The 16631-nt window shown below is 38.5% G+C and overlaps 1 protein-coding gene across 1 annotated transcript; it reads right to left on the reverse strand.

Annotated features, from left to right (window-relative positions):
* Positions 1-253: 253 nt before the first annotated feature.
* LOC139709077 (uncharacterized) lies at positions 254-15564 on the reverse strand (the record flags this gene model as incomplete). The annotated part of the gene is made up of 7 exons (XM_071621040.1): positions 15501-15564; positions 9006-9671; positions 7952-8227; positions 6584-6728; positions 5609-5763; positions 2328-2448; positions 254-610 (listed from the first exon to the last, which is right to left on the reverse strand). Coding segments are annotated over exons 2-7 (1558 nt in total), but the record flags the coding sequence as incomplete, so codon positions are not given.
* Between the last annotated feature and the right edge of the window lie 1067 nt (positions 15565-16631).

Consider the following 16631-nt stretch of genomic DNA (forward strand, 5'->3'; position numbering starts at 1 on the left):
GATAGATAGATAAATAGATAGATGAATCAATAAATAATTAAATAAATAAATATCAAAATAAATAGACAGATGATAGATATAGAGATGAATACACTGATTTTTGATAGACAAAGAAATAGATAGATAAGTAAACATTTAAGCTGAACTAAAGGACACAGGTGCACATTTCTGCATCATGCATATCATGCAATAGCCAGAAACCATTCATCAGATGTGCTTTTCAACACCATATACAAGTACAGTAAAATCACACAAAACAGAATGGCAGAAATTTTCCAAACAGGATTTCCAAAGAATTTTCCAGTTGGTATCATCACATCAAACACTGAACAAGTGACACACACACACAAAAAAAAAAACATAGATGAGGTTTCCCCCGATTCATACTCACTTGGTAGACCACTCGCTGGTCTCTTTGGCTCACTTATTGGCGTGACAAAGCCAGGTTTGAGCTCATCGCTATGGTCTCTGCTCCAAGAGTGCAGAGTCTGGACAGGTACCTTGTCTGGAGGTGGGCGGGGTATTTGGCGAGGCGCACTGGGTTTCTCCGAAACTCTCACCTCTTTGTACAAGTTCTCTGGATGAGGCTCCAAGGAATCTTTGACTGTGTCTTGAACGGGAGACAACAAAAAAAAAGGAGTAGGCAGAATATTTACACATATAATACTGTATGACAAGAAATTTTTGCATGCATGAAACGTTTATGAATTTTGCAAGCCAAGATTCACAAAAATTAAATTTACGGTTTTTTGTATACACAATGCATTTGTCAGTGGCTATTTGCAAATGTTTCATGCCGTGAAAAAAGGCTATCAGCTCAAATTCGGGAAAGTTTCTTGCCACAGAAGTTTCTGGTGTTACAGTATACATTATGTGTCTTTGTTTGAAATGTTTAACTTGGTGCCATGGAATATTCCTCCTTTATTCTGTTAAATGGCTGATCCTTTACAAATACCAGCAGAACTTAAAGGGGCATAGTCCCGGTAGTGTAGATGGCGCTGTTGATGATGCTGCCGATCACCATTAGCATTGATACGAAGATTACCGAAGTAGAGCTGTCATCAAGAGTAAAGCGCGTGGGTGTTGCTAAGTAACGTTGCCTTTGCTGTCTTCTTTGCGCATCGCGCAGTCTGTAGTAATGCCAGGGTGCGTGCATATGTGCTTGTTATTATGACATCACAAAAGAAGTTTGCTAAAGCTGTCATCCCCCTCAGCCGAATCATGAGCCGAACTGTGATCAGACCACTGATACTTGACTGACTAAAGTGAATCGGACTTCTTCGGACTCAGGAAAGTGGGCCAAAGCGTAAGCGCCAAAGAGAAGTTGATAGCATAGGTCTCTATAGGAAACTTGCGCCGTGCGCCCACGTACGCATTTGACTAAAACACGGGGACCATGCACCTTTAATAATGACCTTTGACTGTGATCTCTGACCTTTTTCACCATGAGTGCTTCAATGGTGCCCCACATCACAGGAGGATAAACAGACATAAGGTGGGTATCTACAACAGGTGTAGGCAGCACTTGACTTGGCCATATTTTGAAAACATGCTAGCATTCCTGTCGTAAGTGTACTGATACACTGTATTCTTCTCTGTGTTATACTTTACCCTGAGTCACAATGAGATTTGTTGGTTTTATCTTTTTAGGCAGAATTCTTGGCAACATTCTCTAAAATGTCCATTGTATTCACTGCTTATCACAGCAAATTTGTATTATGTACCCTCGCAGCTCTTCTCTTTGTTGTAGGAGCCGTGTGTTGACTGCATCAAACTTTACAGCATTTTTTGTAGTGGCAGTTGCAACATATTTCTGGAGAATTTGTCCATATTTCCATGTTAGCTTGAGGGCACTTTGCAGTTGATGAGATTCTCTGTCTACACCAATGTTAAAGGGATGGTATACAACTGTGTAGTATTGGTTGAGATGAGGATTCAGTTTTAAACTTTTTTGTGAGATACTTAGAAATCACTTTATGAAATGTTAAAAGAGCACACAATTTGAAAGGGAATTAATAGTTCATTTGAGGAAAATTGGTTTTGAAGTGGCCGAGATATCCAAGAACAAAGGAAAACAAAGCAATCCTAATAAAAGGTGATTCCCACCTTTTATTGGTATCAATCTGTTTGGATATCTCACCCATTTCAAAATCAATTTTAATCAAATAAACTTACTGAATTCCTCATATGCTCTTTAATATTTTAAGAGGTTTCTTACTATCTTACACACATACACAAAAGTTGGAAACCTGAAGTCCCATCTCAATCAAAACTTTACCATCCCTTTAAATCTAAATGCCATCTTAATATCGCACCTCCATCCCTACCTGGTGTGAGAGCCTTGACAACTGAAGAGGCTGGAACCAAGATCGTTCTGTCAGGGTTTTTAGGGAAAAACAATCTGTTGCCTCTGTAAGTCCCGTCACTGAACTGCTCACACTGCTTGCTCTGCACATCCCATATTGACAGAAACAAAAAACAAGTGTTTATGTGCAATGTAAAGGACGATGTAAGACAATGTTTCTCTCTCCATCATCATAAACAAGGTAAACAGATAATGTAGAAATCTTCTGCATTGAATTATAAGATCACTTAATCATTTTATACTATCTTCTGGTTGTATTCAGGAACTTTTATAATTGTTTGGGGTTTTTTTGGGGGGAGGGGTTCTGCTACATAATTCAGTATGCATTGCTGTTGCTCTTTCTTTGTTTTCTTTTCTATGTTTAATAAGTTAACATTTCTGTTTCTATAGGATTATAACTACATGGACTCACAGAAGAATGTGATGGTAACATAAAATAAACTCAAGAGTCAAACTCAAACAATGTATAGAGCATTGTTCCCATACATACAATACACAGTTGGGGGCACATTAATAGGGCAGTACTGCACATGGCAGGGTATAGACATTAAAGCAGTGTGCATCTTCCGTATGCACTAAGGTATTTCTCAAGTATAACATTATATGCATCAAAACTCGTAAATCACCTTTTGGAGGTGATTTGATTCGAGATTGAGAACCACAGCGATGGAATGTCAGAAATAAGCATTATCCATTTCAAGATTCAATGTTAAAAGATTTCCCCTTTCAGAAACAATATATACACATTGTGTTTGTTAGCCAAGAGGCAACATTTAGTGTGTCATCACTTTTGCAGATATCAATTCACTTGCTAAATAGGCTGAAAACATAAAACAAGTGCAAAACGCAATGGTGTTATACAATTGTACAAGCAGTACACATACAATCTTGTAGCAGGGAGGTGTTAGAGACGTAGAAAGAACTACCGCTTTCCTTTGAAGTCATGCCTTGAAGTTATGCGGCCATTTAACTACAGGTGGTACCCATAGCTAAAAAATGATTTATCTAGCATCTCAGAAGACAGTCGACAGTCAAATGATGCATACTGTACAACGAGAAATGTTTGCATGCATTTTAATTTTGCGAGCGCCAAGATTCACGATATTAAAATGCATGCGAAAGTTCTTGTCTACACTATATGCATTGAATGCCAGTGGCAATTCGCCAAAATTTCATGCCACGAAAAAGGCCGTCGGCTCCAATTTGCGAAAATTTCATGCCGCTAATATATCACGTTTTACAGTAGGCCTGAGTGCTCCAGTAGGAACTTTGTGCAGAGGGGAACTATGGAATTGTTTAATTCATGAGGTGCAGGAGAATGGGTTTAGTCTAATTCCCATAGTTAACTCCTGCATTGCATAGTTTTGCTACTGGCTAAAACCCTTGACAAGTCAATGTGATACATCCATTACACTTGCACACACAAGCCAAGCACCGAACACATTATTCGTGTTTCAGTAAATTAAAGAAAATAGTATGACATCCACTGTGCCCCTGGAAAAACAAAACAAAACATGGAAAAGTAGAAATTACGCAGTGCATAATATATGTCCCCGCCGGAAGTAGCATTTTGTAGCAAAATGTACAATATAGGTCAAAAATCAAGGTCAAAGGTCGAAGAAGTCAAAGGTCAAAATTCTGTGTAGAAGTTTTGAAGCCGTCACCTAGTGCCATCACATAAAGCAAATGGAATCGAAATTGGGTTAGAAATGGCAAAGGAGTAGCATTTTGTAGCCAATGTACAACAAAATGTAGGTCAAAAATTAAGGTCAAAGGTCAAAGAAGTCAAAGGTCAAATTTCTGTGTGGAAGTTTTGAAGCCCTCACCTAGTGCCATCACATAAAGCAAATGGAATCGAAATCGGGTTAGAAATGGCGAAGGAGTAGCATTTTGTAGTAAAATGTACAATATACATGTAGGTCAAAAATCAAGGTCAAAGGTCAAAGAAGTCAAAGGTCAAAATTCTGTGTGGAAGTTTTAAAGCCCTCACCTAGTGCCATCACATAAAGCAAACGGAATCGAAATCGGGTTAGAAATGGCGAAGGAGTAGCATTTTGTAGCAAATATGTACAATATAGGTCAAAAATCAAGGTCAAAGGTCAAAGAAGTCAATGGTCAAAATTCTGTGTACAAGTTTTGAAGCCGTCACCTAGTGCCATCACATAAAGCAAATGGAATCGAAATTGGGTTAGAAATGGCAAAGGAGTAGCATTTTGTAGCCAATGTACAACAAAATGTAGGTCAAAAATTAAGGTCAAAGGTCAAAGAAGTCAAAGGTCAAATTTCTGTGTGGAAGTTTTGAAGCCCTCACCTAGTGCCATCACATAAAGCAAACGGAATCGAAATCGGGTTAGAAATGGCGAAGGAGTAGCATTTTGTAGCCAATGTACAACAAAATGTAGGTCAAAAATTAAGGTCAAAGGTCAAAGAAGTCAAAGGTCGAATTTCTGTGTGGAAGTTTTGAAGCCCTCACCTAGTGCCATCACATAAAGCAAATGGAATCGAAATCAGGTTAGAAATGGCGAAGGAGTAGCCTTTTGTAGCAAAATGTACAATATAGGTCAAAGGTCAAGGTCAAAGGTCACAACTGAAATTCTGTGTAGAAGTTTCAAAGCTCCCATGTAGTGCTATCATATAAAGCAAACAGAATCAAAACTGGCTCTTAAATGACAGAGAAGTAGCAAATTGAACATTTTGATCACACACGGACGCACACACGGACGCACACACGGACACACACACGGACATACGGACACACACACGGACACACGGACACACACACGTACGGCGCCCGTTTCATAGTCCCCTGCTCGAACTCGTTCGGCAGGGACAACAATACAAAATACTTAGTACTAAATAAAAAAACAAACAAACAAACACCTGAATACACATACTATTCCTTGCTTCTGTTATTTTCACGTACAGATATTTTCATGACAACAGAGGTCACAAACATTTTATGTAAGATGTTGTTTTTCCGATTTGACACCAAAACCATCATAACGGCACTAATGCCCGTCCGTAAATATTATGTGATCAAGATCAGGTAGTGACATTGATGCATGTTGTTTGATTCAGCCCCAATAGTGATTCACGAAATTTGTGAAAATTAAACCCTCATGAAAAATAACAGGTTTTATGGAAGTCCAGCCACTGGTTAGTCGAGAGTCGCTAGGGATGCAGTGTGATAACTCAACTCACACTGCTGTTGATCCAGCTAGGATTTCTGCTCCTGTCACTCACCAATTCGATTCCTACATATGGCTCTCGACCCTCCATTGGGACACCCTTCCAGAGTACCACGCCCTCTTTCTCCCCCTCCTGGGTGAATATGGTGACATAGTCGCCGATATCGTAATCAGACAGATCCTCAAAGCTGTCCTCTAACTCTGCAGGAACTAAAAAAGAAAAGTCAAACATATGTTGCATAACAATCTGACCATCTACATGGCTACACACAGTATCGCAAAGCAAACAGTTTCTCTCTTTATTTTTCGTTTCCTTCTCTCCCTCTTTCTCTCTATTTTTGTATTTGTTTCTTGGTTTGTTTGTTTTTTTCCGGGAGGGGAAGTCTCCTCACAGTAGATTGATATAGTATGCAACATCGAAAACTGAACACTGAACGTGGTGAGAATATCGGGTGCCTGGTTTATGCCAGAATAGGTGAATCTTCTGACCATCTGCCACGATGCAGAAGTGGGGTGGTGGGGGTGGAAGGGTCAAAAAGAGAGCTAATTATAGATCATTAATTAGGTTGCATGAAATTTACACACAAGAAGATTATAAAACTTTGGTATAGTTTTGAATGAAAAGATACCAGCACTTCATGTATATGACTCACAATTTTCAACAAATTTTCACCTGAATATGTTAAGTGGTTATAAACACATCTCAAGATATCACAAGTCAAATTTTTTTCCCTAAAGATTGATTCTAGATTTTGCAGTGGTTGTAGATGGCATTGGCCTTCTGAAAAACTTCTTGAGAGTTTATCCTATATGCATGTAGACAGCCAAATTACAAAACATTCACAAAACTCTTCAACTCAGAAGCATAGATTGTTTTGAATTTCAAACCATATTAGGAACACCTAACACGTCCCCGCTTGAAGTTTCAATATATTGAAAATATTGATTGACTGCGGATATGTAGTTGGCAATATCCAGTTCTTTGGTATGTTCAGTGCCGTGCAAAAAAAAAAAAAATGACAGTCATCACCTGTATGATCATCTTCTAAGCAGCCAGTAGGATAGACACTGAATGCAGGAAGTAGAATGGTGTGGGTGACGTCTCGTGGGGTAAACAGCTTTTCCCTGTTCTTGTACACGCCGTTGTTTCTTTCATGTTCTTTGCAGGTGGAATCCTGGTAGTATGGAGATTTTTTTTTTTTTTTAAGAGGAGTGACATCAGTCATGACATGAACAATGAGTGGAGGAGGAGGAATGGAGAGTAGAGAACTCAAGAGTTTTACCTCATGACAAGTGTCACTGTACTGTCTGACCTCTCCTATCCGGACATGTCAGGATCGACTCTCATCCGGATAAGCGATTTGGCCGGATATGGGAGGCTCTATGTTTAATACAAGCAGCTGCCTCTCCAACTGCAGTTATAGGCCTACAAGTAACCTATTGCAGGACCACAGCGTACACGACACAATGATTTGGGGGGTAGTGAATGTGTGGATGCATGATATTTAGATGAAAATTAGATGTGAATACATATATAATTATATATAATTACGTTTGGAATACTATGTAATTACTTTGAGTTTCAGTAGGAATTTGGGGAGTTTGAAATCCCGCTATTTCCTGTAAGGTAATCATTAGATTAAAAAAATTTTAAAAAATCATGTCAAGATCACATCGGCATAATAGAGAGATCCAGATAAAGGGAGGCCGGATAGGAGAGGTCGGATTGGAATTCACCATTCAGGTTCTCTTATAACAAGAGTGTGTTGCAAATGAATTTGGCGAGAATCACAGCATCAGCCATGCACGCATCATTAGCTGAACGGAGAATAGTAAAAGTGGACATTTTTGTGTTAGTAATTTTTCGCATTCGACAGGGTAAGGTGAAATTTGTCTGTTTTTATCATCTACAGAGTCAAAATATAAAAAAGGATTACACATAACAAACACACAACAAATTTGTCTGCTTCTATACGATCCATGTTAGCTTCACGTCGCGTGAAATGCTATATAATTTCTATTGGTCCATCAGCCCCAAAAATTATATAAGCAACACTGTTTTTAGACCCCTTAAAAAAAAGTTAAATATGTTTGAAAATAATCATATACTTTGCAAACTAGTTTCAACAATTTAAATGCAATACAAATTGAACAAACCCCTGAATTCGTGTTGACTATCTATAAAGACACACAGAATTACTACATGTGCTTTCCTACCTTACAGAAATGCTTAGCTAAATCAAAGTGCATTTATTGCACAGTCAACAACCTCACAGAATAAATTCCAGGTAGATATCACTAAAAGAAAAAAGAAAGAAAAAAAAAGAAGAAATAATGTAAATGCTATGTATATCAATCCCAAACACCACATCTACTAGACCTATCAGCATATTCTTACCAGGTGTATGCCAACATATTCTTCATTGGCAGTCTTTGGCTTTCCATAGTATATGACCTCTCCTTGTCTCTGGTCTTGTTCTTCTATGAATATTGACACCCTCTGCCCTATGTATATTCCCGCTGGACTGGGCGGGGCTTCTCTCTTCTCAGGTTTGGGTGGATTGTAGCGCTGCCTCAGCCTGTTCATCTTGACAAACACGCCGCAGTCCTGGTCGCAATGGAAGAGTCTTTGGTGCCTAAAAACACCATCCGTTGTGCCATAACCTCTGCATTCCTTGAAGTTGGGGAAAAAAACAATAAAAGGTGCTGTTAAAAGGGGAAAAAATAATGGCCCACCGATGCTGAGCACTCATCTGAGCTTTATTAATAAATTTGACTATGATGCAATCTCTCTGTTGCACCCCATGAAGGTATGTCATCAACCTCAAGGAGAATGAAACTAAATATTCAAGATGTATGTGAATGCGGCAATATTACCATGTAGTCAAACACATCAGCAAAGTTAGAGGAAAATCAGACCATCTGTTGAAAAAGTTATGAATTTTCAAAGTTCTGGTGCTGCCATCGCTTGATGAGAAGACTACTACAGTTTGTGACATCACGTATGTACAATGATATGCACACAAATATAGAGAAATTATAAAATATAAAATTCATTTTTACTTTTCTAGCACACTCACAGTGAAAGAGCACTTGACTTTATACCTTTTTTCAGGAAGCAGAGGGAATAACACTACCCTTAACATCCTTAACATATGTCAGTAACAAGTCAAAGGAAAGTGTACTTTTCATTAAAAGAACACCTCTGTGGAATTCTCTTTTTTTCTTCTTTATATTGTTGTAAATATTGTTGTAGATGTCTTTATCAGCAATGCTTCAGTCCTCATGGGCCTCTCCATTTAGGGCCCTCTGTGAAAAACAGCAGAAGATGATTTACATTCATTTTTAAAATGTTTTTTACACAGTTGAGTTAATAAAATATCTTTTCAGATCTGGTTAATTTCGTTCAACAATCATAAAATCTTCTCATAACATTAGATTGTAAAATGTACCTCTAGTTCAACTCCAAATTGAATTCCTTGCTGATCAGGCAGTTCCCCTACATATCTCACGGTACCAGCAACATCTTCAGGCATATTTTGGATTTTCAACTTGACAAAGACCTGTGTACCAATTTGAACCGTTTGGGCGAATCTCAGCAAGTCCTTGAAATACCAGTAGATCTCATAGCGTTCTTGTCTCTTGCTCAAGGCTTGAAGCAAGTTCATTTCCTTTCTACTGAGAGGGGACACATAAGATGACGAGCATGCGAATTCGCCATTTTCGTCGTCGAGTGAACGCATGATATATGTGCCATCTTTAACTATGCGCCCATAGAGTGGTGCCTCCAAAACTCTCTCCAGTAGTGTCCCCTTTGGGAATTCTCTCCAAGTGACAGCAGGTCCAGCCACCTTACGCGAGTGGGACGTTGAAAAATCTTGAAGTACTTCCTTATGTAAATCACAATTCAACATGTAGAATACGCCTGACAGCTGTCTCGACACAGGCCTTGCCATGATGCAGTCGTAGGTCAGATCTTGATTCCTGGTCCGTTCCAAAGCACTTTGGTCTTCATTTCCCACAATGTCTCACCCCAGCTTGATGGACACTGCACGTCCGCGGTCAAGTAGACTGCCTGCACATTATAATTCCAGTCCACGAGCTCTCTTATAAAGTACCTGTTTGACAAAGAAGACAGAGGCAAAAGATGAGAGTCAAGTTACAAACCACCAGCAATTCTCAATGCAACAATATCTCTTCTCTTCAGTATAAATTCTCCATTTAGGTTTCATCATCTTACCAAAAGGTAAAGACCTCTTTCAGTAAATGTGTATTGAAAAAAAAAATTGACGAAAACAGTGAAGTTCAGGATATTTTTAATGCATTGCATTCATATCTTATGACAAATATGGGCCATCACACAAGTGGACCATGAAAGTATCAGATGTTGAAGTTCTGGCACTTATAAATTCATTAAAAAAAACATAAGCAAATAATCTCATGCATACTGTACATATGGCAAACTACAACACAAGAAAATGACTACAAACTTACATATTAATTACTTGATTTTCCATAATGGAAATACAGCAAATGTTCCTCACATGCCTGCAAATTTAAGTTCTGGTATTATGTACGTCAATAACCCTATACATATATACACTGCATGCAGGGGCGGATCCAGGAATTTCGTAAACAGGGGGCGCGTTTACAAAATTAAAGGGGGGCGCACGCACCCCTCCCCCCATTTTTTCTTTTTTATTTCTTTTGTTTCAACAAAAAAATAAAGAGGGGGAGGGGGCGTGCGCCGGTTGCCGTCCTCCCTGGATCCGCCCCTGGTATGTGTATATGAAAGTTCCAAGTGATCTTAGCATCAGCGTTTGATGATGGAAGAAATTCCATCAGTTCACATAGACCTCACTTGTGCAACATTGACTGCCATTGCAACAACATGATACATAAAATTTACGGTAGCAGCTTTAATTTTCTGGCAGTTCTATGACCACAAGCCAAGTGCGAGGCAAACAGTGACTCGTATGAATTAACATACAGAAAATGTAATTGCGTCAATATGCAAGATAACCCTCCTTATCATATCACTAATGTAACGACAGGTCCTATTACCCTATGCCAGATAAATCGGGTTTGCTAACTACAAAAGTATTGTCACCAGCATATTTCATAGTGAGCAACAAAACAGCAAGCCCAACACAGCAGCTTCATCTAAACTGAATGTAAAACAAGATTTGGCATTTCTCACATAGTTTTATAATCTAAGTTTTTAGATAAATTTGGAATAAGATGAATCCCATAAAAAGTACTTTCTCTCATTCTGAGGGGCAAGTGGAGCCAAAAAGTGGTGTCCTGTACGGGGGAAGCACTTCCCTGAACAAAGGAAGAATAACAATTCATTTATTGGTAATGCTGATTGGTTTACACTCTTCTCATCTCCATTAAAGGATGTCATCAAGCACCATGACATAAGGTGTATGACCTATCCAGATGATACTCAAATTTACCTTGTCTTCAAGAAGCAGCATCAGTCTACTGCTATACAAAGACTCAGTGCATGTGTCTCAGATATCAAGAGTTGGTCAATACAATATGGTTTGAAGCTAAATGAAAGCAAAACAGAATGCATACATTTCACAAGCAGGCACAGGATTTCAAGCCCGATTAGTACGATTTCTTAAGATGATACTACTATACAATGCTGCACAGATGCAAGGAACTTGGGTGTCATATTTGATCACAATCTGTCTTTGAAGACTCATGTGAACAATGTGTGCAGATCAGCCTCATTTGCCCTACATAAAATTGGCAGCATCCGCCAATTTCTGACGAAAAAGACAACCCAGAGACTCGCTCAGGCACTGGTTATGTCTCGCATTCAACAGTCTCTTGTATAGTCTGCCTGATGTGCAAATCAACAAACTGCAGAGAGTTCAAAATACAGTTGCCAGGCTTATTGCTAAACGTCTTTCACGTGAGTCGGTTACCCCACTACTGAGAGAACTGCATCATGTCAAGAATCCGTGAACAAATTAACTTCAAGATTCTTTTGTTAACTTTTAAATGTTTGCGAAATATTGCACCGGTTTATCTTCAACAGTTGATAACTAAATACCTACCCTCCCGGAACTTGCGGTCTAACAACAAATCACTTTTAATACCTCCTCCTGTCAATACATAATCTTATGGTTCTAGAGCTTTTTAGTCAGTATCACCTCGACTCTGGAACAGTTTACCTAAATGCTTGAAACAAACAGACTCAATAGACAAATTTAAAACCATGTTAAAAACGTATTTGTTTATTGAGTAGTATTATGACTGTGTCTCATGTCTTATACCGTTTCTGAAACTGTACCTTCTTCTTCTTTCTCTCTTTTCTTTCCTCTTCTTCCCTTTCTATTGTTTTCTTTTTCCCATAGTGCTTAGAGACATTTTATGTAATAACGAGCTATATAAATGTTGTGAATTATTATTATTATTAATGCTCTGCACAGTCCACCATTGACAGTAGCACTGTTGCACAATTGATGTAATCACTGCTGGATGTAATTTTATCATTCAGTTTTGTCTTTGTTTGTTTTTTCATGATGCAATTTCACATCATCTTTATGTTGGCTTGTATTAATTTGCATAACATGAGATGAAGAGAATGGTGAAGGTTTCACTTACAAATAAGACCTATCATAAGATAATCATGGAATGGATTTCAAATGTTTCCATGAATAAACTGATATTAGTCACATCGATATTCAAAGTGGCTGAGAAGAACTGCACACAAATCTTAACTATTTTCTAATTTAACAGAAAGTCAATAACAAGACGTGTCTTCCTCATCAAATTGGTGTGTTTGTGTATAAATAACAACCAAGTAACAATAATATTTAGGGCAAATGAGGTTGCAGCAATTATGAATTCATTGACAAGAAACATAATTTTGTTATCATTTATTCCATATACATTGTACCAATATGAACAAGTGAAAGAGTTGTAGGGTGATGACATCTTCAGCTCTCTCAATTGTATGTGGGCATAGTTGTGACTAATTACTATTTGATAAAGATACATCATTAAAACTCTATTCAGCTTTACAACAAAAGTTATTTCTTCATTGCCAACTTTCTTGAAACTTCTGATATTCTGCTCTTCTGATCTTACTTTGTTCATTAATGCTGACATGAACATGGTCTGGAATAATTGCAATGAAAGTTGTGTATGGTGGCACATTACCCTACTCAGGGGGCTGTATCACAAGGATGCCTTAGCTGTAAGTTCAACTCATGAGTCAAATTGCACTCAAGCTATGTAGCTGGCTATCACTGCCCACAGAAGATTGGAAAATCCTCCTTAGCTGAAGTATAACTACACAACAGGTGGTATGGTACGAGTGGCCTGGCACATGCACAGAGGCATTAATCATCCATAATACAAGTCCATCTTCAGTCAAATTTAGTCTTTAGAAATACAAACTTTGTATAGTTGGTCCTACTACTCATCGACCACTTTTTTATTAAATACCTTGTATCTTAGAAAGTACTGTAAAACATGATATATTCGCGGCATGAATTTTTCGCGAATTGGAGCCGACGGCCTTTTTTGCGGCATGAAATTTTCGCAAACTGCCACTGGCATTCAATGCATGTAGTGTAGACAAAAACTTTCGCGTGCATTTTAATTTCACGAATCTTGGCGTTGCAAAATTCGCGAAATTAAAATGCACGCGAAAATTCCTCGTTTTTAATACAGTATCCCTCAGTTTCCACTTGAGGCAGAAAATACTGCAGATTCATATCCCAGGCTCAGATTGTTGACTTGTACCATATGCACGGAATTATCAACGACAAACGCAATTGACACTTTTTACTATACTACACCGGTGGAAGCTCATCATTTTAACTGACTGCCCGTTTTCCCGTTGAAAAGCATGTAAATCAAGTGAATGGGCAAATATGTGTCAACAATGAAATATGTGTATTACGTACTAATGTCAAATGAGGATTTTCTTCAATTCTTTTTCCTTCCGTTTCCTCAGCTTATTTACCTGTCTCCCCCAAACTTCTCTTGATTTGTATTCATGTTTGAATGTTCAAGCGTATTGCGCCCCGTCCCACGCGTACTTTTGATTTTATACGTGAGAAAGCCATTGCGCTAGGGTGGTCAATCTAAAAATAGGTGGTCAATGAGTACCGGTAGTAGACTTACTATCTACATTGTATACATCCCCTGGTTAGACAAAACGAGGGTGAGCTTCACCATCAAAATAAAGCACAGAAGGCATCGTTCAGACTATTTTGCTAGCTCAAAAATCCTTCACCCAGTCCACTACAACTACTGTAGTGTCCAGTTCTGCAGGCATTTTTTTTTTCCATTCAACTTTAAGCCAGAGAAGTGTAACGTCATGCAGTTTTCAAGGAAATGGTCACCTGTCCTCCAACGCTATACCTGGTAAACTCTCGGGTCACACCCTTAGAGAAACAAATCAGCATAAATACCTAGGAGTCACCCTCTCGTCAGATATGAAGTGGAACAGTCACATACAAATTGTAGATACAGTCTCGGCAAAGGCCAACAGTGTTAAACAGTAATGGGTTTATCCAAAGAAATCTCAGCAATGCCCCAACTCATGTAAAAACCCAAGCCTATAAGAGCTTGGTTCGACCCCACGTGGAGTACCATACTGCAGTTCTGCATGGTTCCCCCACACAAAGAAAAACATCGATAAGATTGAGGCCGTTCAACGTCGAGCAGCTCACATAATCATAGTCACAGTTCCGTTTCTACCATGCTAAGGAATCTCAAGCTATCCCTCCTCCAGCACAGAAGACAATACAAGAGCCTGCTCATGTTCCACAAAATCATTCATGACCATGTCAATGATATTAATACTTTTTTGAGTTTCCAGAACTCTTTTATAAACAACCGGATAAGAACTAGGAGCTGTAAACCTAAACAACTGGTGATTCCACGATCGAACTGTCAACCTCATTTATTCTCATATTTTCCCCAAATGGCACATGAGTGGAACAAATTGCCTGAAGAGCTTACATCAATAGTAAGCACAAATGTTTTCAAAACAGCTCTACAAAAGCATTTGCATTTGGACTAAGCGGCACTCCATTCAGTCACGTTCTGAGTGATGCTCAACCCGAGCTTTTCAGACTTAGAGTAACACTTAACAGATCCAGAACCAATTCTTTTTCATGCCTATTCAATGGCTATTTTAAATCTACTTCCCCACCCAGGCTGCCAAAATAGGCAGTTCTCTTATCATTTGAAGATGAATTTAGACTTGGGACAGGGTTTAGATTTGCTATCTAGACTAGATCCTAGTTGTGGTCTAGAGCTAGACTCTATTTGACAAAATATCTGTCTGCAAAACAATGAGTACCGTAAATCACTAAATGACTCCACGGTTACATTTTAAGTAGTTTTAAGTCCTCTACTCTTGTCTGAGCTGAGCCTAGTTAGACTTTATAGTTTTTAAACTTCATGACTGGGCTGGATGGGCCTTCACTAGACTTCAGTTTCCCTATTAATTCAATATCTATTCATGAATGCTTTTGAAAAGCATGGAGCCATGGTAATTTTTAGATTTAGTTTCCGTTGCCGTTGTCATTTATTGTCTGAATTTCGTGTACAATCCTCTTTATAAAATCATGATTGATGATTCAAAATTAACAATAGTGTAAGCAGTGATTGTTGTTTGGCATGTAACAAATGCGGCATGCGGCTAGTAAAAGCTGCTACCCGACTGGCAGGTTGGGCAGCAGGCAGAAGGCCGGAGCCCAGGCTCATTTCAGACATTGATTCGAATGTGGACAGCGGGTCCATTCTGGTTGTGTTAGTCCCATATATTGAGTTTTATGCTGCGTTCCAGAAAGACCACCAAAGTAATCTGTTTTCATTCGATGAGATCCTCTACAAACCCTAACCACCCAACGTTATCATATTTTATAAAGTGTTAATACTTTTGAACATTTTTACCTCACTACACTTACCATTAGCAGTGTCTTTTCAGACGAGTTAAAATAGGGAAGGTCCCCGTGTAATCGTTGGTGTTGCCTATCTACTAAGTGTCGAAGGAAGTAGTGATCGTAAATGGTTAGATAATTGACAATGGGATTTCATGATGTAAAATGAAACAATATGTAACACAAAAATTCTTACTAGTTTTTACAAGTATTAATCAGTCAGTAATTTCTATGGATTGATCATTTAAGGTGATCTTTACTCCCATCACAACTTTAAAACAACAACAACAACAACAAACACACAAAGCAATAGCAAAAGCTAAGAATGAACCTACCGAGTAAAATTATGCAAGAATGAATACGTGACGTTTGGCAAAAGGATTGTAGGGGAATCCCCAACGGCAGCTAGCTGCCGCACCATGTACCAGGAAAGAGTTGTAGATGGGATACGCGCGCGGATGCGTTACAAACAAAGAGGTAGAGAACCTCTTTGGTTGCAAACCAATTGGGATCAAAGGTGCAATGCTAGGTATATCGAAACTCAGTGACTGAATTAGCGTTGGTGACTGAACTTGAATATAAACTATAGCAGGCCTATGATTACTCAAACAGAAATGCTGACAGTTTCATCGTAGTAGGACAATAAATTACAAGATTGCAAATTTACTCGTTTCAGGGAATAGTGATAGGATCTACAATCGCATAATGCACATATTTGATAACTTGACCAAGTCATCACCTAATCAGCTTACTTACAAATCGTTAGTAGTCTCAATTATCTAATCATTGTAACGAACTAGGTAGCATATCCATTGCATCTATCATAGTTAAGCTGGTATAGAGTTTCAATGATATTCGTTAACAGCAATTAATGATAACCTTTAAAGGGGACGGGTTGTTATTGTGCTACAACAACCAAACAAAAGACGGGGTGGGAGGTTCTATGAACAACCAACAGGAGAATTGTGTCTACTTTGCATTATGATAGAGCCTATACTATCACGACTGCAACTAATTTCTTATCACGTACTGTGAACGAAATAAATAATAAAGCAAACACTTAAGTGGTAGGATGTTCTTGTTCATGCTGGGTAAAAACATGCGAAACTTCAGAAGTAATCTCTGTATTTTCCTTGATCAGATAAAACTTTCAATATT

This window comes from Diadema antillarum, unplaced genomic scaffold, assembly GCF_040938485.1.
Source record: "Diadema antillarum isolate AM-2024a unplaced genomic scaffold, OU_Dant_1.0 seq00001404_RagTag, whole genome shotgun sequence".
NCBI classification, from domain to species: Eukaryota; Metazoa; Echinodermata; class Echinoidea; order Diadematoida; family Diadematidae; genus Diadema; species Diadema antillarum.